Here is a 24,011-nt window from a genome sequence, read left to right on the forward strand (position 1 = left end):
GAGCCCGGCTTGCCGTTAATCGACTGCATTCACATCCCGCTTTAGTTAAGACTTACTGTTATAATTAGTCTAACAGTAGACGTCTATCTTAACGACAGCAGTTATCATCAGCTATCGCCATGGCTACGATGAATAGTGATCTTCTGATCACGAAGACGACGGTGATTCTCGATCAACCGTCAGATTGGCAGAAGTGGATCTTCCTGCGCAAAGATAGCGCGCAGCGGAACGATCTATGGGCGTACGTTAACCCTAACGTTGCGACAGAAACAGTACTCAAGCTCGAAGATGAGAAGCCTGCGAAGAAAGAAGCAGGAGTTTTCTACGGACGAGGCCGAACGGCCGGCATGGTTTACGACCTCGAGCATCTCGATGAGCACGAATACCGGAAGTACTCAGCCTGGTACACTAGTTACCAGAAGGAACTAACAAAGTTCGAAAAGAAAGAACTCGCTTTAAGGCAGTTCAACAGCGAGATCGCGACAACGATCTCAGAGCGTCGACTTCATTGGATCATGAATCTAGATACGCCGCACGCACGATTGAGGAAACTCAAGAACCAGCTCTGTCCATCGACAGCAGAGCGAGAGACTCAGCTACTCTCGCAATACCTGGCGCTTCGCAAGATGCCAAAGCGCGCCAACATTGAATCCTGGCTTGATAGCTGGGAGGAGCTCCTTGAGCTTATGGCCGCGGCTGAGATGGCAGAAGTGAAGGGTACAAGGGCACAGCGGGACTTTCTCGACTCGGTGCAATCGACTGATGATTCATGGGCTACATCACAAAGGATTAGCATGATCGCAAAGCAAGAGGAAGGAGAGTCCTTCTTACCAGCGGTTGATCTTGTGGGGCGATTTCGACTATACTATCGGCAAACGAAACCAGTGGCTTCAACGCTGGGAACCTTTGCGGCGTTAGGCGACCCACAGGAAATATCACAGGATACTGATAAGTTTCGAAAGATTAACTGCCTGTGTGGAGAGAAGCATCGCTTTATTGATTGTCCGTACGTCAACTCAGCAAAGCGTAGCTCTGGATGGAAGGCGGATTCAGATATGAAGAAGAAATTCGATACTATCCGAAGCAGAGGCGAAGGCAGCAGAATCTCAGCTGTATTAAGATCAGTAGAAGCAAAGCTCGCTAAGCAAGCTCAGCAGAGTAAGCCTCAGTCAGCTGCCTTTGACGATGGAAGCACGAAAAGTGGTCGAAGCTCAAATGCTTGTCTCCAAGTAGAGGCTACTCAGCAGTCTCCATCGCTGCTAACGCGATGGATACTCGACCCAGGATCGAACCTTCACGTGTCTAATCATCGAAATTCGACTTGGCGTAAGCTTGCAGATGCTAACGCCCATGACGAGATCTTAGCTGGAGGTCAGCGTATTCCGATCAAGGAATGGGGTGAGGTTGAGATCATGATCAACACGCCTCACGGAACATCCCAAATTAAGCTTACTTGGGTAGCGTATATCCCGAGCTTCTTTACCTCTCTTGTCGCTCTCTCACGATGCCGTACGATGGGAATTGAGTTCGACTCAGGTCGAGACTGCCTATACCAGAAGTCGCCAAAGAACGTCGTGTGTAAGCTTAGTCCCGAAGGAGGGCATTGGCTGATGGATTCGGACGAAAATGAGAGACCGCGTGTAGAAGACCTGCAGTCTACGAGTGTAGCAGAGTCTACAAGTGTAGCAGAGTCTGTTAATGCAGCAGAAAAGAGAAGGATTCAAGCGGTGAAACCATCGTACGCTGATCGACGACCGCTTGAGCTAACGGCGGAGGAAGCCCATGAGATTTGGGGCCACCCGAGCGCTAAGGTTATCTCAAAGCTCGAGCAGGGTGTCGATGGTGTAAAGATTAAAGAAGGCACAATAGCGCCAACTTGGGAGACCTGTACGACATGTATTGAAGCAAAGCTTCATAAGTTCAAGAGCCGAAGGCCTCCGCGAGAACCAGCCACCCGACCATTCGAAAGATTGGCTATCGATCTCGTACAGCTGCGTGAGACAGGCGAGCGCTGCTATAACGGTGACGTTTGGCTATTCCATGCGGTGTGCCAGAATTGCAAGCTTCACCTAGCCGCATGCCTACCAAACAAGTCAGCACCAATGCTCTTAACGGCAGTCGAGCGCTTGCTAGCACGAATTAAGACTCAGTATGGTGTCAAGGTTCGTGCAGTGAAAATCGACGGCGAGCGAGGATACAGCCTACTACATCAGCTCTTTCTTAACCGAGGTATTGAGATTGAAACAAGAGCTCCGTACACTGAGGAGCAGAACGGCCTCATCGAGCGCGCTGGCTCAACAATAATCGTCCGAGCTCGCGCAATCCGAATTGGATCCGGTCTGCCCAAGGAGCTGGCCAACGAGTGCGTCATGACCGCAGTATATCTACTCAATCGAACACCAGTCGAGTCTCTTGGCTGGAAGACGCCTTATGAAGTCGCAGGTGGACACAAGCCTTCGATGGCTCACCTAAGCAAGATAGGCGCACAGGCGTACTACCTCAACACCAAGCTGAAGCGTGGCGACAAGATGGAGTCTCGAGCGCTTATCGGCCACTTAGTTGGATACGATTCCACCAACATTTTCAGGATATGGCTCCCAGAGTCACACACTGTTATCCGCACCCGAGACGTCGTATTTCGTCCGAATACAAGATACGATGGCAGAACAGTCTACGCAGATTTGAGGGTGGCACGTACAGTAAAGACAGTACTTGATATCGCCGACTACGAAGGCGAGATAGAGGAACTAGAGATTAGTGAGCTTCTAGAGCTCGCTGCTCCGCTTGGTTTGCATGGCACTGAGATCCTAGAAGAGGATGAAGCACATAATCAGTTGATAGAAGAGCTATTACAGCAGTCAGCGAAAGGGGATCAGAGCCTACCAACGCCTGAGGGCACACCTGCAAGATCGATTGACCCAGGAGGATTATCAGTCTCGCCCGATGCGAGAGGAAGGAGAAGTAGGGCCGCGAGCGTTGAAGAAGAGATTAGCTTGCCAAAGGGCTACGAGCCAGTGCAAGGGGGTCAAGAGGCGCCGAATCGTCGCGAAAACAACGCGCCAAGGCGGACGGATCCTGCCATTACGTCAGATAACATCGTTGCCGGTAAACGTACTAGAGGCAGCGCTCATGCGGCGTATCTCTCCACTTTCGCAGTAACATATCTATCGACCTTTGCCTCAGCAATCAATCCGGTTAAAGCACGAGAGCTTCACGAGCCTAAGAAGGTTCGCCTCCATCGAGACCATCTTCCACCTCCACCGAAACGTTGGTCAGATCTCGAACGCCATCCGTTTGGCAACCGTTTCAAGCTTGCAGCACAAGCTGAAATGGACGATATAGTAAGAAAGGGCTGTTTCAAGCCAGAAGCTCACGAAGAAGGCGTCGCCGAGGGTCACAGATGTCAATGAGCAAGCTGAGCGAGCTCAGCCAATTGGCTTGCTCAGCCAATTGAGCGGAGGCCAGCAGCTCGCTCGGCTCGCTCGGATTGGCTGAAACAGGGCTGTCAGCTCGCTCGGCTTGATGGGCTCAGTCCCAATTAGGAAAGTTATATAGAAACCTTGGTGTTGAGTTTCTCAGCTAATATCCCACTTATGTACACCGTATTTCGCGTCCATCTCCTCATCGCTGATAGCCTCCTTTACAGGCACCTCACCAGTGCCAAATCCAGCTCTTATCCATCGTCGATCGCACTGTATTGCTGCTAGAAGTTGCGGAGAAATGCTGTGCCGACGGGGCTCGAGGAGGTCACCCAGCTCGCTGAATAAGCGCTCACACTCACAGCTTGAGCCTGGGATTGATAGCATGTCGATAGCAAATTTGCTAAGGCTGGGGTAGCGATCGCGGAGTCCTACCTAGTATTTTATAGGGTCAACGCCCTCGCTAGCGATCGGTTCGCTGCGTTTCCAAGCCTTATATTTATCCTCCTCGTTCTCCGTAAGCCCTACCAGCTTAATAAAGCTGTTAATAGCGTCGTCTATATTATTGTGCCGAACTTTAGGGCGTAAGCGCGGCTTCGGTAAGCTTTTGTACTCCGCCCACAAATGTTGAAACTTGCGGTTGCTGCTCTCTAGCTAATTAGGCTTATCCGCCCACGCTGCGTTAAGGTAGCTTTTGTAGCGAGGATAAAGGATTGTAGCAGCATAGTAAGCTAGCGAGAGGTCGAGCTTATTGTAGTACTCGCGGGCTTTAACTAGGGCAGCGCGAAGGTTGATAGCAAGGTGGTCTTTAGGTGACTCTGTATGCTCATTATGAATGACGTCTTTATAGCTTTACAAGCGGTCCTTATAGACTCTAAGTAAGTATTTAAATACTAGAATAACCTCAGCGATTGCTCTAAAAGCACCGCTTTTGCCGCGGCCTTTAAGCCGTTTTGTAGCTTGTTTCAGTGGCCTAAGCACATCAATATACTCAGCAATCACCTACCAGTTATGGGCATTGATCCTATCAGACCTCATCCAATCCGGCGCTGCAGGTAGCTTGTTGTTACGACTTCGGGCGTACGCGTCTTCAGTTTCAATCTTCTAAATATAGTAGTTGGCGTACCTATTAACCGCTAATTGCAACTTAACAGCGCGCTTAAAACACGAAACGTAAGAGTTCTAGCGAGTAACAACTAGCTTAACAGGCTCCTTGATTTTGTGCTGTTCTGTTGGCGCGTTAACAGGCTAGTCCCTAATAGCGAGCTTCTAATACTTCTTAAAAAGAGCGTACTGTTGTGGTGTTTTAATGTAGTTAATAACCGCGAGAAGCACTCCTAATGGTCCATCGCCTCGCCAAGTAGCTATGTTCTCAGCTTCGTTCACGCGCTTAGTCTCCTCATTATCGTAGGACTCTTTCTCCTCACCCCAGAGTAGCATCTAGCTAATAAGATTAAGCGTATAAGGACCGCAGCGAAGGCGACGCTTAGTAGCGCTAAAGCCTATCTGCAAGGCGAGAGTGTTAATCGTAGTGTTGTTGTTATGTGCGTTATTGAGGACGAAGTAACCGAGCTTGCCCACAGTAATTTCGAACTGCTTAAATATTGCTATTACGACCTTAGCCATAGCCTCGCTAGTGTGGGCACCTGTTAGTTGTAGGAGCGCAATAGGCAAGTCCCTGAGCTCGCCAGAGCTATCAACGTAGTAGGCGACGATACCTAAGTAACCACGCTTGCCACCTTTTGTCGTCTATCCGTCAAAGCTTATATAGACTTTGCTCATTAATTCTAAAAGGCTTACGATAACCTTTGGTAACAGGTAGTTGTACAAGCGTATAACGTATCGTAAGACGCTGTTATAAGATGCCCACAAGGCTCGTTCTGCCTCTACGCTAGCTAATTGTATTATATTGCGAAAAGACGATAATTCGAATTGTGAGAGTGGGAGGTTATTTTCGACGAGCTAGGTGACGGCCGCAAGCCTAAACTCTTGTATATTAAAGTTAGTAAGCTCGTTGGTAACAGCCTAAGAGCAGCCCTTCTAAAGGGCGCGTTCGAGGAGAGTTTCTTTCTAAGGAGCGACGGTAGTGCGCTTACTTAGAGGCTTCAAGCTATAACCTTTCTTGTCTTCTCCGAGATAACGTGCTGGCGCTGATAGAGACTGCGAGACGTCATGTATGCCACGGCCAACAGTAGTGAACTTGTGCTTATAGCAATAGTGGCAGATCCACGTAACTTTTGCGACGTTGCTGCGCAAGGCGATGCGATAGCCATGGCTGTATACCTAGCTTGCTCGGTTCGAAAGTAATGTAGGCGGCTTGCAGTGCTTTAGGTAGCGACTCCAATTAAAGCCGTCGTATTTGTCCTCTACCTATACGAAACCCTCGTCGACAGCCTCGCTAGCTGCTCCTAAAGCTGCAACAGTGGCATGCTCGCTGCCCTTAGGTGGTGGGATAATCGTCTCTTCGGCGCGCGACTCTCGGAGGGTCGCTTCAAAATTTGGTGCTTGTGGCGCGGCGACGAGAGCTTGACGCGGCGACAGCGGTGGAGGAGGTGGAGATAGTGAGAATGGCTAAGTATCGACTAGCACAGGTTAGCTGGCAGTCCCGCGATAACGCGCTGCGACTCTAGGGCGCTTCGAAGTTGTCGCGATTTCTAGAGCATTAACGCGTGTTCTTTTTGCTAGCATTATAGCAACGGCGAGGTAGATAATAGCTGCAAATAGAGACGCGTTGGTGGAGTATAGGTGAGTGTGGTGGGTGATAAGTAGTAAGTGAAGTGTCGCAGAAGGAGAATATTGTTGCTAGGCCGTTAGCCGGAAATTTAGTAGCTTATTTGCTAGAAATATAGCAAAAAAGAGTGTATTTTAGGTTATAACTAGGTTTCGAACTTACGCACTACACCTAAAAATCATCGTGAGATTGCCTCTCCACCAAGTCCTTCAGCCCCAAGTTTCTAACCGCTCCATCCAACCAAGCTAAGCAAGCTGACTGAGCGAGCGCCTATCCCTAAGCTCGCTCGGCTTGCAAGCGCGCACTGCGCGCTCAGCTCATTCGGCTTGGTCAAAACGTCCAAGCCGAGCGAGCTGAGCGAGCCGGCTCGCTCGTTGACAAGTATGCCGAGGGTGAGATACTGCCGCTAATGTGGGTGTTTACCTACAAATTCGATGAAGACGGCTATCTCACGAAGTTCAAGGCACGCTTAGTTGTAAGAGGAGACTTACAACAGATATACGAGGACACATATGCGGCTACACTAGCAGCTCGGATCTTCCGATTCCTTGTTGCTCTAATGGCTGCCTTTGGCCTAAAGGCCTTCCAGTATGATGTACTGAATGCGTTTCTAAACGCAAAAGTCGACCGTAAGATCTACGTACAGACACCAGAAAGTTACGTTGATCAATTTGGTCCGCTACTACGGTTGTGGCGAGCCTTGTATGGTCTGAAGGAAGCGCCGCTGTTATGGTACAACGATCTCTGCACTTCACTGCGGAAGATGGGACTTAAGCCAGTGCCAGGCATCCCATGTTTGTTTACAAACGAAAAGCTTATTGTCTTCTTCTACGTTGACGATATTGTGGTTCTGGTTCGACCAGAAGATCTCGCAGCTCATGAAGAGTTTGAGCGTGCGCTTAAGGATCGATACGAGATACGTTGCTTAGGTAAGCTTGGTTGGTTCTTAGGCATCCGCGTCGTACGCGATGAAGAGCAAGGGAAAGTTTGGCTGTTACAGGACTCATTTGTCGACAAGGTCGCTGCCAACTTCAAACTGCAGAAGAAATCCGGACGATACCCAGCAACTCCGCTGAATGAGGGGCTAGGCCCGAGTGATGAAGAACCAAACGCCGAGCTTACGAAGGAGTTTCAGAGCCTTACTGGCTCACTAGCATTCATCTCATGTATCACTAGACCGGACGTTGCGAAAGCGCACTCAGTGCTCGCACAGCATCTTCAGAATCCAAACCAAAAGCATCTCGCTGCCGCCAAACACGTTTGGGAGTACCTGATTGGTACTCAGTACTACGCTATCTGCGCTACAGCACTTCGAACCGAGAGTGCGTCGTATATCACAGAGGGTGAAGCAAATGAGGCAGGAGTGGAACCGTTGTTCTTTGGTGCCTCTGATGCTGCCTTTGCCGACAATCTCGAGACGCGCAGAAGCTCGCATGGCTTTATGTTCAAGCTATACGGGATGCCGATTGACTGGAAGGCTACAGTGCAACGCTCAGTCACAAAGTCAACTACTGAAGCAGAGCTGATGGCTCTCTCTATTGCAGGGGCTGAGATGGAGTGGTGGCAACGCGCGTTCAAGAACGTTAAGTTTGAGCTCGAGTTCACACCACAGCTCTTGTGTGATAACACAGCCACGGTTGATATCGTTACTAAGAGAGAAGATCGGCTTCAGACAAAGCTTCGTCATGTGGATACTCATCAGATGTGGCTCCGCCAGGAAGTCGAGCAGAAGCGAATACAGGTCAATTGGGTGCCTACAGATCAGATGCCCGCAGATGGTTTGACCAAGGTACTACCTCGTCAAAAGCATGAGAGTTCTGTCAAGCAATTAGGGCTTGAAGATATCCGGAGTATTATTACTCCAAGAGAAAATAAGGAAGCAGAGAAGGGAGTTAAGCTTTCAGCGTGGAACTAGAGTATTTTTTTATTTATTTCCGTTATTTTCACATCTCTAGTTATGGTCAGCTACTTGCTGAGAGCCGTATCTGAGAGGGTGTGTAACGGTTTGGGCCATGCCAAGACCTATTCTGGTACAAGTTGGGTACTGCTCTCGCTACCACACTTCGTACATCCCACATTCATATATATAGCTGCCCTCCTTCATAGCTACTCCGACAATGCAATCCCCCTCTTCCTCGTTCCCACCGCTACATGCTTGCTTGGTGAATCGATCGATTACAACGAGTATTGCGTTGTATCCTATGCACAGTCCGCAACAATCAATTAAGTGGGTCCTAGAAGGTTCAGATTGGATTGATTGATTACCGCTTTAAGCCTAGTAGTTACCTATAGGAGTTTAAGCCCTACCTAGATAGGTAAGTGGGTCTAGGAGAGTGACCGGATTGAATTGATTGTTGCGGAGTCTAATCCTATGTTTGTCGCTGGGTCTCTTGAGACTGGTAAACCTGTGACAAAGTCCATAGAGATGTCTGCCCAAGGTTCTGTGGGTAGCTCTAATGCTTGCATCTCGCCGTAAGGTGCGTGTGTGTCGTGTTTGTTCTTCTGACATTCTGCACATTTTGCGATGAATGAGGTAACCTTTTCCTTCATTCCTGGGAACTCGTAGTTGCGTCTGATGAGTTCCATTGTTCTGGTAATGCCCGGGTGACCGTGTACAGGGTCGTCGTGGTGTTGTTGAATAATTGCTTCTTGCAGTTCTTCCGGTACATTGTTTCCGATGTGGAGGATAGCGTTCAGTGTCTTTGCTGGTCCTAGCGATCCGTCCTTGTTAACCTTAAGTATCGCGGTGTCGATGACTTCCTTGGTGCCTGCGATATCTGGTCTTCGGCTGAGAGCGTCTGCTCTGCCGTTCTCTTTTCCTGGTGTGTACACAATCTTGAACTTGTATTGTCCGAGTAGTTCTGACCATCTTACTTGTCTGCGGTTGAGTACTTTGGTGGTCGTAAAGTTCACTAGATTTTTGTGATCTGTGTATATCGTAAGTTCCGAGCAGCTTTCTGCGTATACTCTCCAGTGTTGTAAGCATGCGACAATAGCTAGTAGCTCCTTGTCGTGAACGTCGTATCGTTCTTCTGGTCCTGAGAATTTGCGAGAGTAGTAGGCGATGGGGTGCCATTTGCCTTCGTGCAATTGGCTTGCGCATCCGCCTAGCGCGAGATCCGATGCGTCGGTCTCAAAGCGTAATGGGTGTCCTGCTTGGAATATTCGAAAGCATGGTGGTTCTATGCTTGCTTTCTTAAGCGTTTGGAATGCGTTCTCTGCTTCCTTGCTCCACTTAAAGGGTACGTCCTTTCTTGTGAGTTTTGTCAAAGGGATGGCGATGTTTGAGAAGTCCTTGATGAACTGTCGGTTGAAGTTCAAGAATCCTAAGAAGGACTGTATCTGTACAACTGTTGTCGGTGTTGGCCAATCCTTGATAACCTGAATTTTTTCTTCGCTCATTTGTACTCCGTCCGCTCCTACTACATAGCCTAAGAAGTTGACCTTAGTCTTGTGAAATTCACACTTCTCTGGTTTGAGTCGGAGGTTGAACTGCTCAAGGGCCCTTAGTACTGTCTTGACATGTTCAACATGGTCCTCTAAAGTCTCGGAGTAGACGAGAATGTCGTCTAGATAAGCTATGACAAAGATGTCTAGATGTGCTCTCAACACGTTGTTGATGAGTTCTTGGAATGTTGCTGGGGCGTTCGTGAGCCCAAACGGCATAACTGTGTATTCGTAGTGTCCGTATCTTGATCGGAACGCCGTTTTCCATTCCTCACCTTTCGCTATGCGAATCAGGTGGTATCCATCTCGAAGATCTAATGCTGTAAAGATCTTTGCGCGAGATAATCGATCCCGTAATTCTGTAATGTTCGGTAAGGGGTATCGATTCTTGATTGTGATGTCGTTGAGCTTGCGATAATCTACACATAGTCGTAGTTTTCCGTCTTTTTTCGGGACAAACATGATTGGATATCCTGCTGGTGACTTCGATGGTCGGATATATTTCTTTGCTAGGCTTGTCTTGATGTAGTCGCGTAACGTGCTCAATTCTTTTTCCGATAGTCCGTATATTGGGCCGAAAGTCGGTTTCTTTCCTTCCTGTAAGACAATCTTGTGGTCCCAGGGTTGGTGCTTTGGCAATGCTTGTTCATCTGCCACTTCCCGGAATAGATGTTCGAATTCTTTGTATTCTGCGGGGATCTTAGGAGTTGCGCGTTTCTCCAAAACTCTAGTCTGTCGACCCGGTGGCTCCGTTCCGGCGTCTGCTGAGTCGGACCCTTGTTTCTTAAGGCCGTCCTTTGTCGAGGCTCGCTTTTTCTTTGCGATGTTATTCAGTTTCCTCTCATCTACCATCGTACTCTGACAATGCGTAGGCTGGCTTGTGGTTGCGTCCGTTCCACAGCACTCGAATGAGAACGTCTTCGACTTCCAGTCGATCCGTGGGTTGTGTTCTCGTAACCATGGAAGTCCTAATATGATGTCGTGGGTAGCTAGTCCGAAGACATCTAGGTCTATCTTCTCTTGGTGTCCTTGGATGTTGAGCGTCACTTGTCTGACCTCGTGGGTGATCTCTTGTTCACCTGGCATTGGCTCTCCGTTGGCCACATGTAGTGGGTAAGCTTCTTGTTTCCGTAGCGGCTTCAGTCCGGCTGAAGACGCTGCGTGCGCTGAAACGTAGTTGGCTTGTGATCCCGAATCTACTAATGCCTTCATCCACCTCCCTTCAAGCTTCACCTGAAGCTTGATGAGGTCTAAGGAGTTTACTGAGTTAATCTCCTTGCCGGGCCGCTCTGGGCCGGGTGCTGGCCTAAAAAAGCCTGATTTCCAAATCCATGGAATCCTTTGGCTATCGCATGAAGGTCGCATTCTTTGCTAAGGCACGTTTGCCAGTTGGGTTGTTGACATTCCCAAGCGTCTCCTTCATCGTATTCTTTTAGCCATACTGTTTGCATCTGATCAATTTCTTCGGGGTTGTCGTGACCTGGGAAGTATGTCTTTTCCCTTTTGTCCCATAAATGTATTGGGCATAGGTCGTTTTTGCAGTCGAAGAATTGCCACTTGCAGCGGTACGATCGTTTGGTTTCTTCTGGGAACCATCCTGATCCGGACTTATCCGAGTAGTGTACTCTGCAATGGTCGTGAATGCATGTAACCCATGATAACTTCTCATGTTCTGGGTTCCTAGGGTCCATCCAGTAGTCGTATTCCTTTGATCTACTGATGTCCTTGGCCTTTCTCTTGTGGCCGTGTTGGAAGGTCTTCCAATCGTTCCTGGTCTGGCAGAGTTCGTCGTAGATCTCTTGCTTCTCTTTTTCCGAGATTGGCAACGTTGGTTCTTCCCATGATTGAATTGCGTCTTCGATCCAGCTTAGTTCCCATGTTGTTGGTAGGAACTTCAATATTTCGGTTGAAATGTTTTCCTTATTTTGTTGTACTTCTAGTGACAATCGGTAGAAGTCCTGTCGCATAGCAGCCATAATGTTGGGTTCCTCGCAGGCGTACTCGATGTTAGCCTTGTTGAGGTGTCGTAGTAGCTGGTTGATTTGTCCTGCGAGCTTGTAGAACTCTTCTTCCTGTACATAAGGTGTGGATGGCCTGTTGATTTCTTCGAACGTGGCCATCTTGCCGAATTTGGTCTGGTCGATTTCCGTAGCCTCTAAGTCCTTGGACTCATCTTCGAGCATGTCGTACTCCGAAGTGGGCTGTTCTTCTTCTGAGTCTGATTCCACGAGTGTGAGGTTATCCAATCCCAAAACGCTTTCCTGCGTGTTGATTTCGATGGTTGGTTTAGATATGACATTCCATGTCTCGTGTCGCTCAGTGGGTACTGCTTTGTGGATAACGTTGAGTTGTCTAACCACCTTGTTCTTGCTGTGGCAGTCCCTAGCCATGTGACCTTTCTTGTCACAGTTATAACAAGTGATCTCCTTCTTGTTATACGGCTTCTTCTTGTCGTTCCTTCCGAAACTCTTGCCTTTGTTGATGTTGTCCAGTTGCATTGCATCAGGGTCGTGCCAGTTGTTACCGGCGGAGGGTACAATACCTCCAGGTGTCGTCCGATATCCTGGTTTCTTCTTAAAGAATCGTCCCTTTGTGCGTTGCACTGACTGGTTGGCTCTAACCGGTCGGATTTCCTGCTGCAATTCGTAGAGTGCGTTGTCGATACGAATTGATTCTCGGATGAGATCCTGTAGGTTGTTGATTGCCACGCCGCTTCGCATAAGCTCTTCTTTGACTCTTTCCTTAAGTCCTTGTCGGTACATAACCCTTAATGCCTTGTCGTCCCAGTCGGTCTTCAGGGCATGTCCCTGGAAGATACTGGCGTAGTCGGCGACTGATTGGGTTTGTTTGAGCTGTTGGATTGCACGATCTGCCTTAGATTCTTCGTTGATGACTCCGAATTGCTGTCTAAGCTTGTCTTTGAAGGTTGGATGGTCTTCAAACATTCGTTCAATATCGTCGTCGTCATCGTTGTCGTCCGTGTATTTGTTGAGGTAAGGCTTGATCCAGGTGGCGGCAGTTCCTCGCATGTAACTTGCCATGAGCAGTCCACGATCAGTAGGGTCGACCTTCTCATCTTCAAACCTGAAGAAGAGATCGAACTGGAGAATCCAGTCTTCGAGCTTGTGTCGATCGCCGTGAAATAGATCGGGTCTGGCCACCTTGGTGCGGCTTGACGAAGTTTCGTTAGGTGTGTTCATCACAGTCCGCAACAATCAATTAAGTGGGTCCTAGAAGGTTCAGATTGGATTGATTGATTACCGCTTTAAGCCTAGTAGTTACCTATAGGAGTTTAAGCCCTACCTAGATAGGTAAGTGGGTCTAGGAGAGTGACCGGATTGAATTGATTGTTGCGGAGTCTAGTGTTCATCGGGGTGTCACTCATCTTGAGGGTGTTCAAAGTGTGAAGGTCGTCCGAAGATGATCTTGGGTTGGTTCTCGGGGATAGAGTGATGCGATGGACACGAGGGTGTATAGCACGATTGGTAGATCGATGTAATATACGGGGAGTTGAGAATCAAGTACTAATCCTTAGATTTCGAAGTTGAACACAATGAACCGTAAGGGCTCATTGCCTATTGTTATATACTAACGAATGTCCTATGTCCTATACGTCCTACGTTGTCCTACACTGTCCCATGCGTGGGACATCGTGGTACATCGTGGGATTCCTTGGGACACACGTGACATGTCCCATGTTGGCGTTCCGCTGTCAGATAATAGCACTGTTGAAGATGAGAGCGTACAGACGCTGGGTTAGACTAGCGCGACCCGGCATCTGAGAGAGCCAATCGGATCACAGGAAGGCTTGGCACCCCCCAGGTGTGCCCACAACCGTAGACAGAACCAACACACAATCAATCATCAATATCATCACCATTATTATCTATTTCATCAGTATTCCAGATGAGAGTGAATATCTGACAATTAAGAGTCTCACTATCTTTACCTACCTACCAAAATGACCACATTTACCACCCGCGACGCGACCGTGACTTTACGCGACCAGTCAGACTACACCGGTTGGATGCTACAACTGCAAGCGCGTTGCATGGCACACAATATTTGGGATAAGATTGACCCAAAGACTACTACTCAGCCCCTCCGGAGGCCTACCGACCTTAGAATCCCAATCCTTGCTGACTACCAAGCAGCTTCTGGCATCGAAGAGCCAGGAAGACTTAGCGAACTATCAAACAGCGGACAGAAAGCGTTTAAAGAAGACCTCGAGTACTATCGCATGTCGATGGAGCAGTACAAAAGCGACCGACACCAATACGAAAAGGAGCAGTCAAGCTTCCAGCACATCATGACCCTGATTCAATCAAGCGTGTCACCGCACCTACTACGCACATGCTGTCTCCCAGACAAGACACTTCGCGAGTGGATTATAAACTTGAAGCTTACAGTTGGAGTGAGCGATCGCACCGAGAAGGAGCGAGCTAGAGAAAGATACCTAGCATCCCTCAAACAAATGAGGACCCCAAATCAATGGGACACGTGGCTGGCGGAATATGACCAAGCCGCCACGGAAGCTGAAGTATACAGCGTACCAGAAGTGTCACAACTTGATGCGATGTCAAAGGACTTTCTGGTGGCCGTCCAGAAAACAGCACCTATCTGGGCCGTAAACTTCCAAGAGAACGGACGATGGGCAGCTGGGATGAGCCGAAAGGAGATGATGAATCGGTTCCGAGAGCACATGATGATGCACCATCCCCTTTCTAGATCAGGGAAGCACAAAGCAGCTATGGCAGCTTACGATGAAAGCACACATGATGATACAACTCTCGCTGGAGGTGCATCCTACCAGCCACTGCGCGGGACGCCGAGCAGTGGGGTCACCGCGCCATCTACCAACTTGAATCCGGGGAATACCTCGCAAACAAAGTATCGGGGACGTCCTCGTAAACAACCACAAACCTCACAAGCCATGAGAAAGCCAGCACAGAAGCGGTCGTCAGCGCAAAGTGAAGGGACTACCTCCGGGCAGAAATGCCCAGCGTGTTATCAATATCATGAACTCAGAGCATGCTACTATGTCAATCCAGACCTAGCGCCAGAGTGGTGGACACCAAATGAAGCTACAAATGAACTAGTACAGTTTAAATGTAAGAATGACACACAGCTGCAAGGGCTAATCCGCGGACAATGCAGATCCCGTACACGCACGCCAGCTCTGAAACAATCACATACACCAACGCCGGAGTACTCTCAGTCACCAATCGAATGACTAGAAGGCCGAAAGATTACGGACGTAGACGCCGCGCTCACTACCATCGCACGGAGTGGGACAGCCGAGCACACGTACCCTCTCGCACGATCATTCATTCTCGATTCAGGAGCGACGTGCCACATCACAAACAATCCAGATCGGATATACAACTACCGCCCGTCATCATTAGGAGACTACATATGGGCTGGTAGTATAAAGATTTGGATACGGGGATACGGGACCACAGACATCACGCTGCAACATCAGCATAGGACAACAAAGCTAGTGCTGCGAGATGTGGCAATCTGCCCAGAGATCGTATGCAATCTAGTGTCCTTCCGACTGCTACGGCAGAGAGGAATCTGGTGGGATACCAAATCAAACCCAACCAACCTACGAGGACCAGACGATCAAGTTATTGGCAACCTCTTAGAAAATTTTGGCCAGTGGGTATTAGAGTACAATCCTCTAGCCCAGGCATTTGTCCACACAAAAGCCATCACAGCACGCACGCAGCGAGGACCAAAGAAGGCCTCAGCGATGCTGTGGCACAAGAGACTCGGCCACCCGGGACCAGCAGCAATCGAGCATCTCGTGCAGCAGTCTGAGGGGGTGCGAGTTCAAGGGGTGACGACAGTACAATGCGACTCCTGCGGAAGAGCCAAGTCCAAGAGACAGATACGACGCCTACCGCGAACAAACGACGAAGGCCCAGGAGAGCGACTTGCTATCGACTTCCATACATACGAAGTCCAGGCGATCACAAAAGAGAAGAGCCAAATGCTCATTACCGATCGTTTCTCAGGCCTCCAATGGGACCTATACTTTACCGACAACCGGACAGCCAAGTCTATTATCCGGCTGCTCACAACTTTCTTCTCATTTATGAAGAACCATTACAACATATCCGTTAAGACCATAGAGTCTGACAACGAGATCACAACTGTTAAGCCAGATGTCGAGCGATGGCTGGCAACACAGGGCATCAGAGTCGAGCCCTCAGCCCCAGACACACAGGCACAAAACGGTGGAGCCGAGCGCTCAGGGGGTGTAAACAAGGAGAAGGCACGCGCAATGCGACTTGACGCCAATCTCTCTTGGGAACTGTGGCCAGAAATCACTCGAGCCGCAGTCTATCTCTACAACAGAACCCCAAACTACAACAATCACTGGAAGACACCATACGAAGTCTTCTTCACACGAGTAGCTTTCAGCAACGGAATAGTCACATCTCTCCGAAAACCAAACCTCACTCATCTCAAGGCATATGGCTGCAAAGCTTTCGCCATGACAGACGACACCCACAGAGGGAAGTCGCGCCTACAACGCCTCGACCCAAAGGCATGGATCGGATACCTAGTCGGATACCGGTCATCAAACATCTACCGAATCTGGATACCGTCACTCGCCAAAGTGATGAGCACTAGAGACGTCGTCTTCGACGAACAGTCAATCTTCGATGGCAAAACCGAAGACCTAATGGACAACCTCATGCACAATACGCTAGAAGAAATCGCGACACACGTGAGGACCATTGAGCTGCCAACACCAGCGCAGCAACCAGAGACGGAGTCCTTCTATGAGGACAGTCCACCGGAGGAGTCACTCGCTCAGGACAGCGAGGGCGACCAGCCAGGATACTACCAAGGGAGAAAAATCCGGGACAGCTACCCGACACCTCCGGCGACACCGCCACCCGCAGCGTTGCTCGCGCGGCTAATGGCAGGAGCATCGCTAGATGAGAAGGATCGACAAGGAACCCCTAAGACTGCCCCATGGGCAGCAGCGTTCATGGCGGGTACCCAGGCCGGAAAGGTTGGAGAATACAGAGGAGTAGCTATGGACAAGGCTGCGATTGTGAGAATGCTCGCCAAAGGCTTGAAGCCCCATCGCAGTCAGCTACCACCTCTGCCAACATGCCGAACTAAGCTTGAGGACCACCCAATGGGAGAACTATTCAAAGAAGCAGAACAGTCCCATCTAGCAAGCCACCATCAAATGAACTCATGGACAGAGTTCCCCATGAAGAAAATCAAGCAAACAGGACAACAAATCCTGGACTGCATGTGGGTATACACCTACAAACTTGACAAGCATCACCGACTACTCAAGTGCAAGGCACGACTAGTCGTCCGCGGTGATCAGCAGCGAAACATCACATCGCAAGACACCTACGCGGCAACACTCGCAAGCCGATCGTTCCGAATGCTAACCGCAATTGCGGCAAAGTACGACCTAGAGCTCAAACAGTACGACGTGGCAAACGCCTTCGTGCATGCGACAATAGACCGAGAAGTATTCATGAGAATGCCACGCGGCCATCAGAAGCCAGGCACTATACTTAAGCTAAACAAGGCATTGTATGGACTGCGCATATCCCCGCTCCTCTGGCAGAAAGAGTTCACAGGCACTCTCAAAGAACTCGGGTTCCAGGAAGTACCGCACGAACCCTGCTGTCTCATCAAAGACGGCATCATTATCTTCTTCTACGTGGACGACATCATACTCGCATACCACAAAGACATGGAGCAATCCGCCCAGCAGGCAATTGCCCGCCTCCAGGACAGATATCTCTTTACTGGGGGAAACGACTTACAATGGTTCCTCGGCGTCGAGATTATCCGAGACCGAAAGGCGCGGACGATCCAGCTATCGCAGGCGGCCTACGCAGACAAGATCAGCAGACTGGCCGACCGTACCGACATTAGACACGACACGCCGATGGCGACTGCCGAACTACTACCAAGAGACGGCCTCGCCTCCCTATCAGAGATCAACAAATACCAGCGCAAGATAGGCTCGCTCCTCTTCGCAGCCGTGACCACCAGACCAGACATCGCCTTTGCGACGTCGCGGCTCGCCCGCTTTCTATCCAACCCAGGACCGGAGCACCATGACGCTGCCGACCGAGTCCTCCAATATCTACTAGCGACAAAGCACCTCGCGCTACAACTCGGAGGAGGCACTGGACTACAGATAGCCAGCGATGCTTCCTTTGCCGACAATACCCTAGACAGGAAGAGCTCACAGGGCTACGCGATCAAGCTCTTCAATGGGCTCATCGCATGGAAAGCCAACAAACAAGACACTGTTACAACATCAACGACAGAAGCCGAGCTCCTCGCTCTATCTCAAGTAGCCAAGGAAGCTCTATTCCTGTCCCGTCTCCTTAAGGAGCTGAACATCCAGCTTAAGACCCCTGGTATTACCATTCAATGCGACAACAAACAGACTATTCGCCTAGTCACCGAGGAGGTCTCAAAGCTTCAAACCAAACTCAGACATATCGACATACACAATCACTGGATCAGACAGGAGGTGTCGACAGGCCGGATCTCCGTAGAGTACATACCTACCGCGGATATGATCGCCGACGGTCTCACCAAATCGTTGCCACCAAACAAATGGCCAGAATTCCTAGAACAACTAGGACTAGTCCCCGCTAAGGAAATCCTGGCGAGAAACTCGGCACCGCTAGAAGAAATTCAAGAGAAACTTGAAAATCTCGTGGTAAGCCTTGAGTAGGACTAAGTGCCCAGCTTGCAAGCGTGAAGAGCGTCCAAGCTGAAGGGGTGTGTCAGATAATAGCACTGTTGAAGATGAGAGCGTACAGACGCTGGGTTAGACTAGCGCGACCCGGCATCTGAGAGAGCCAATCGGATCACAGGAAGGCTTGGCACCCCCCAGGTGTGCCCACAACCGTAGACAGAACCAACACACAATCAATCATCAATATCATCACCATTATTATCTATTTCATCAGTATTCCAGATGAGAGTGAATATCTGACATCCGCCAAGCTTTGTGGGATGCGGGGCAGGCTTACGTCATTGGTCCTTGTACACCTTTGTACGCCTTTGTCTGAGAAGGGATTCCGACAAGGTCTCCATCCTTCTGCCCTTCATATCTTGCACTGTGTCCTCTCCTTAGGTTCGTAACACTGCGATGGTTTTGGGACGTATGAGACGCTAGAAGTGCTAGAGTTTTGCTTCGCAAACAACATCGTCCTTTGCCGTCTCCCCTCTTACACTTCCTACAAGCTGTAGCCCTGCGACGTCGCAGTATTTGCTCCTTTAAAGGTGGCCTATCGCGAGCAAGCCGAGCGTCTAGAGCGGGGAGGCGTTAATACAATTGGCAAAGAACACTTTACCTCCCTGTATAGCCCTGCAAGAGAGAAGGCCTTCACAGCTAAGAACATTATAGCTAGTTTTGCTGTAAGTGATCTGTTTCTGTTTAATCTAGATAGGGTGCTTAGAAGTATGCTAAAGCTAGACTCCGCAACAATCAATTCAATCCGGTCACTCTCCTAGACCCACTTACCTATCTAGGTAGGGCTTAAACTCCTATAGGTAACTACTAGGCTTAAAGCGGTAATCAATCAATCCAATCTGAACCTTCTAGGACCCACTTAATTGATTGTTGCGGACTGTGGCTAAAGCCTCTAGCTGACCTAATTATTCCGAAAGCTAACGAGGTGGATGTTAAGGACTATTAACAGAACGAGGTCCTACTAACACCTATTACGTCGGTTTTAGCAGAGGGCCTTATGTCGCTTCGAAATCTAATTATTGAGCAGGACGCTGGTGCTCTAGACGAGACAAACAAACGAAACCTACAGACACCTCCACAAGCTAGCCAAAGCCGCGCAGCTATCTCTCGCAAAGGGATCCCTCTAACAGAATCACATCTAGTTCTTGCTAATAGTTAACAACGAAGCTAAGGTGCGACAGTCGACTAAGTCGCTAGTACTAGGCAAAGCCAAGGTAATAGGCTACGACGAGCTCGTAGAAGCACGAGTGAAGCGCGTTGAGAAAGAAGCTGCTCAGAAGGTGAAAGGCAAAGGGAAGCGAGGCTAGAAGCGCACGAGTGCTGCGGCAGAGGATGATGCAGCGGAGCCAAAGACGAAGGCGAAGAGGGTGACCGAAGAGCCACAGCCACCGATAACGCTAGCGACAACATCGACCGTCGCAGCTGTGGTGGGGATTGAGACTGCACCTGCCCCATGGAGGGCCCCAGTGGCGCGGATGTACTAGTGAATCAGGACATGGGATGAAGCTTGTGATAGCCTGGGTAAGACGGCCGTCGTGATCTTGTAGCGGAGCCTCTTGGTACGCCAGCGGAAAGCCGATTGTTCTGCTGCGCTTCTTAAGAGTAATAAACGTATGTGCCACTGTAAGGTTCTTATTATCGTGAAACCGCTGTTGCGCCGTCTACTATATCTGTTGCTATGCCTTGTGGTGGCTATTCGCGCGGTTCGTGTCCCTCATTGTACGTTACCGTAGCTAAGGCAAGCAACTTTACGTCCGTTCAGTATGTTGGCTTTACGGTTACTCGACGCGTCTTACGGATGCTAAGAGTACATATCGCAAGATTTAGGTAGACAAGGCAGCATGCTCACATCAAACAACTAAGGGTGGCAGGCTCGAAAATAGGGTAGTCGTGATTGGTAGGCGGAGGTTGCGTGAACGTGGTTCATAGCATGCTGCACATTAATAGTATTTCGTTGTCCGCGTTAGAGCCGCTTGCTGGCGTTAGACAAATGCATCGCTCAAGATGTTCTAGGTCGTTCTTCACGCTATCGTCGCTGCGTTGCGTTCCGAGCCCCACGATAGTTGGCTAGTGTGTCCTTGCACGAACTAGCACGCGCTGCACAGACATCTTAACATCCTCTTACCGTAAATGACTGTCCGTAACTTGCGTTTTCTGAACTATTAGATCGCGTCCTTAGGCAATACCTACTTCTCGGTTCGCAGCACGGTGGCTGTCGCGCGATGATGCGTTGTCAGCCTTGCCCAACCAGCCTTGTCGCGGCGCAGGCGGGCTTCGCCTCCTGCCCTGGGTATTAGAGATGCAGCCTGCCCCAACAACAAGAAGGCCAGTCTTCCTTACCTCTCATTTAGCAAACCGTTACTCTATACTCGCAAGAAGCCCAGTAGCTACAATCTCCACGCACTACGCGAGCGAGCCGCCGTGCGCCGTCGATTCCGTCAGCCTGCTTCGAGATTCAAAGACTCGCTTCTACCCCTCGCGCACACAGACGCATACATAACTCGATGAGACTGCTGTACATCAAAAGCGATGGGAAGCTTAGATGGACCGGGGACAAGATCGGGGACAAGATCCCCCCGTATGCGATCCTGTCGCACACCTGGAAGGAGGGGCAGGAGGTGACATTTGCCGATCTGAAAGATCTAGATAATGCAGTAGACGTTGACACACAACGCAAGGAGGGATATCAGAAGATTCGCTTCTATGCGCAACAGGCTAAACGGGATAATCTAGACTACTTCTAGGTTAACACCTGCTGCATTGACAAGGCAAACAACACAGAACTGTCACGAGCGATCAACTCTATGTTCTAATAGTACTAGAATGCTAAAAGGTGTTATGTCTTCCTTTCAGACGTCGCGAACGACACTTTAAATACTAATAGTAAGTCGGCGTTTAAGCAGAGCAGGTGGTTTAGGCGGGGCTAGACGCTTTAAGAGCTTCTTGCTCCTTACTCTGTTAAGTTCTTCTCTAAAGAGGGAGAGCGGCTAGGGGACAAGGAGTCGCTTTAGCACCTTATACACGAGGTTACAGGCATACCTATTTGTCAGATAGCAGGGTTACTCGACGTTGGCAGCAACCAATCAGCGTAGAGAGGGGCAGTGCGCCCCTCAAGAGGGCCACAAGCGCGGACACACGATAGACAGAACACAATACACACAATCATCAACATCCATCACTTTTGTGCAATATCTCATTATATCTGACACTATTAAAGCTCTGTTAGGGAGTGACTTGTCTGAGTTCGACGTTGCGAAGCGTTTCTCTTAGGCCGCGAATTGACAGACAACAGAGGAAGAAGATAGAGCGTATTGTCTCTTCGGCATATTCGGCGTCCACCTACCGCTAATCTATAGCGAAGGTAAAGAGAACGCGCTTAAATAGCTAAGAAGCGCGGTTATTCTAAAATATAAGGGCCGCAGTCAAGACCAAGAAGAGAAGCTTAGCAAGATACGCAGCTGGCTTTCGGCGCCTAACCCGTCTACCAACTACCACAAAGCGCATAAGCAGCGGTAGGCTAAGACCGGAGTCTGGTTACTAGAGGGTGAGCAGTTCACGAGATAGAAAGAGAGTGCAGCGTCGCGACTGTGGCTGTATAAGATCCTAGGATGTGGAAAGACTATCCTAAGCTCTACTATTATTAAGCATCTGCTGCAGCACTGCCATAATAACACTAGTATAGTGACGGCATACTTCTACTTTGACTTCAACGATACACAAAAACAGGACCTAGAGCTAATGCTCCACTCGTTGCTCTACTAGCTCGTGCAGCGGTCGGTCGTGATACTGAAAGGCGTTGACGCGTTATTCTTATCTTGCGAAGACGGAAAACGACAGCCTTCACTACATGCGCTTTTACAAGTAATTAGGGAAACGGCGCAAGAGTTCACCCACGTATACGTTGTTCTCGATGCTCTTAATAAGTGTACGCAGCGCTCGGAGCTAATAGATATGCTTAAGATAGTGGTTGAGTGGCAGCTTGATAACCTACATCTGCTTATAACTAGCCGAAAAGAGCGGGATATCGAGACATCCTTAGAGAGTTACGTTGGGGAAGAGGACGCTGTCTGTCTTTAAAGGGACGTAGTGGATTAGGATATACAACGATACGTTCAACAAAGGCTATGTATTAATAAGGGCTTAGCAAAATAGAACAAAGACGCTGCTATTAGGCAAGAAATTAAGACTGCAATAATACGTGGTGCTCATAGGATGTATGTGTTTACTCGATTCTTTGCAAAACTAAAGCTAACTATATAGTAGGTTTCGATGGGTTGTATGCTAGCTTAACACGTTAGTAAAGTGTCTCAATTAGGCAATGCTGCGCGAGTCACTTGCTACTTTGCCGCAAACGCTAGACCAGACATACGAGCGCATTCTGTCCGCGATAAACGACGGATATTCTAAGTATGCGTTACGCATTCTGCAATGGCTGACGTTCTCTGCGCGGCCGCTGTCCGTCGAAGAGATCGCCGAAGTCGTCGCCATTGACGTGGCGCGCGACCTAGCGTTCGATCGTGATGAGGTGTTAGAAGACCCGCTAGAAGCGCTGAGCATCTGCTCTAGTCTAGTCACTATCACGAAGAACGAAGCGGACGGGAGATTAAGGCCTGCCCAACAGATCATCGCTCTAACACACTATTCAGTGCAGGAGTACCTTGTGTTAGACAGGATTAAGCAAGGGTCAGCAAAGCAGTACAGCATGCAAGAGGCTAAATGCTACGATGTAATAACGAGAGGCTCTCTAAAGTACCTAATCCAGCTTCAGCAACCACTATTAAAAGAGACTCTTAAGACGTTCGCACTTGCAAGGTACTCTGCAGAGTTCTGGAGCAGCCATCTTCGAAAGACAAGAGACGAGATGGAAAAGACGAGTCATCTAGCGATGAGTTTGATGGCTATTGAAGAGCCTGCATATCTTAACTGGCTCCGGTTGCATGATCCAGACCGTTCTTAGGAGATGCCAAATTTGGAAAAAGGTCTCGATGGCATACCTATGCCGCTTTACTACGCAGCATTACTAGGCTTTAGTACTGTTACGAGACTGCTGCTTGACGCGGGTGCCGACGTCAACGCGCAGGGTGGACGCTACGGCAACGCACTGCAGGCAGCTTCATACAAAGGCCACGAGCAGGTAGTCAAGACGCTGCTCGACCAGGGCGCCGACGTCAACGCGCAGGGTAGGTTGGACGGCGACGCATTGTACGAAGCTTCAGCTGGAGGCCACGAGCAGGTAGTCAAGATGCTTCTCAACGCGGGCGCCGACGTCAACGCGCAGGGTGGGTTGGACGGCGACGCACTGTACGAAGCTTCAGCTGGAGGCCACGAGCAGGTAGTCAAGATGCTTCTCGACGCGGGCGCCGAGGTCAATGCGCGGGGTGTATTGTACGATAACGCACTGCAGGCAGCTTCATACAAAGGCCACGAGCAGGTAGTCAAGATGCTGCTCGATGCAGGTGCGCATCAACATTAGGAGGATAATCTTGTGTCAACGCCTGAGTAGCTTTGTTCATGTATCTCTAGGAGTATGGACGTCTTTCTAGATGCTTCTAGAAAGGCAGCAGCGCGGGCCACATCTATTTCAAGATGCTACAGGGCGGGCATAGCGCTGAATTTATTACAATAGAATACAGTGGGCGACAAGCGCGCT

At 49.5% G+C, this 24,011-nt stretch overlaps 10 protein-coding genes across 10 annotated transcripts; 7 read left to right on the top strand and 3 right to left on the bottom strand.

Moving 5' to 3' along the window:
• Positions 1-119: 119 nt before the first annotated feature.
• Positions 120-3,410, top strand: PtrM4_051800 (uncharacterized protein; the record flags this gene model as incomplete). Its single annotated transcript, XM_066104928.1, has 1 exon — positions 120-3,410. The coding sequence occupies one exon, from the start codon at positions 120-122 to the stop codon at positions 3,408-3,410; it is 3,291 nt and encodes a 1,096-aa protein (XP_065959492.1).
• A 32-nt stretch (positions 3,411-3,442) lies between these two features.
• PtrM4_051810 (Dimer-Tnp-hAT domain containing protein) lies at positions 3,443-3,806 on the bottom strand (the record flags this gene model as incomplete). The annotated part of the gene is made up of 2 exons (XM_066104929.1): positions 3,443-3,491; positions 3,592-3,806. The coding sequence occupies 2 exons, from the start codon at positions 3,804-3,806 to the stop codon at positions 3,443-3,445; spliced, it is 264 nt and encodes an 87-aa protein (XP_065959493.1).
• A 1,053-nt stretch (positions 3,807-4,859) lies between these two features.
• On the bottom strand, positions 4,860-5,692 carry PtrM4_051820 (uncharacterized protein; the record flags this gene model as incomplete). The annotated part of the gene is made up of 3 exons (XM_066104930.1): positions 4,860-5,168; positions 5,220-5,381; positions 5,537-5,692. 3 exons carry the CDS (start codon positions 5,690-5,692, stop codon positions 4,860-4,862), a joined length of 627 nt encoding a protein of 208 aa, XP_065959494.1.
• An 867-nt stretch (positions 5,693-6,559) lies between these two features.
• Positions 6,560-8,065, top strand: PtrM4_051830 (uncharacterized protein; the record flags this gene model as incomplete). The annotated part of the gene is made up of 1 exon (XM_066104931.1): positions 6,560-8,065. The coding sequence occupies one exon, from the start codon at positions 6,560-6,562 to the stop codon at positions 8,063-8,065; it is 1,506 nt and encodes a 501-aa protein (XP_065959495.1).
• Positions 8,066-8,475: 410 nt separating this feature from the next.
• PtrM4_051840 (uncharacterized protein) lies at positions 8,476-12,542 on the bottom strand (the record flags this gene model as incomplete). Its single annotated transcript, XM_066104932.1, has 2 exons — positions 8,476-10,903; positions 10,978-12,542. 2 exons carry the CDS (start codon positions 12,540-12,542, stop codon positions 8,476-8,478), a joined length of 3,993 nt encoding a protein of 1,330 aa, XP_065959496.1.
• Positions 12,543-13,558: 1,016 nt separating this feature from the next.
• Positions 13,559-14,780, top strand: PtrM4_051850 (uncharacterized protein; the record flags this gene model as incomplete). Its single annotated transcript, XM_066104933.1, has 2 exons — positions 13,559-14,708; positions 14,755-14,780. 2 exons carry the CDS (start codon positions 13,559-13,561, stop codon positions 14,778-14,780), a joined length of 1,176 nt encoding a protein of 391 aa, XP_065959497.1.
• A 572-nt stretch (positions 14,781-15,352) lies between these two features.
• On the top strand, positions 15,353-18,337 carry PtrM4_051860 (uncharacterized protein; the record flags this gene model as incomplete). The annotated part of the gene is made up of 1 exon (XM_066104934.1): positions 15,353-18,337. One exon carries the CDS (start codon positions 15,353-15,355, stop codon positions 18,335-18,337), a length of 2,985 nt encoding a protein of 994 aa, XP_065959498.1.
• Positions 18,338-20,865: 2,528 nt separating this feature from the next.
• PtrM4_051870 (uncharacterized protein) lies at positions 20,866-21,105 on the top strand (the record flags this gene model as incomplete). Its single annotated transcript, XM_066104935.1, has 1 exon — positions 20,866-21,105. The coding sequence occupies one exon, from the start codon at positions 20,866-20,868 to the stop codon at positions 21,103-21,105; it is 240 nt and encodes a 79-aa protein (XP_065959499.1).
• Positions 21,106-22,679: 1,574 nt separating this feature from the next.
• On the top strand, positions 22,680-23,318 carry PtrM4_051880 (uncharacterized protein; the record flags this gene model as incomplete). The annotated part of the gene is made up of 1 exon (XM_066104936.1): positions 22,680-23,318. One exon carries the CDS (start codon positions 22,680-22,682, stop codon positions 23,316-23,318), a length of 639 nt encoding a protein of 212 aa, XP_065959500.1.
• A 39-nt stretch (positions 23,319-23,357) lies between these two features.
• Positions 23,358-23,834, top strand: PtrM4_051890 (fibronectin type 3 and ankyrin repeat domain protein 1; the record flags this gene model as incomplete). The annotated part of the gene is made up of 1 exon (XM_001936951.2): positions 23,358-23,834. One exon carries the CDS (start codon positions 23,358-23,360, stop codon positions 23,832-23,834), a length of 477 nt encoding a protein of 158 aa, XP_001936986.2.
• Between the last annotated feature and the right edge of the window lie 177 nt (positions 23,835-24,011).

The sequence above is a fragment of the Pyrenophora tritici-repentis genome, chromosome 10, assembly GCF_003171515.1.
Source record: "Pyrenophora tritici-repentis strain M4 chromosome 10, whole genome shotgun sequence".
NCBI classification, from domain to species: Eukaryota; Fungi; Ascomycota; class Dothideomycetes; order Pleosporales; family Pleosporaceae; genus Pyrenophora; species Pyrenophora tritici-repentis.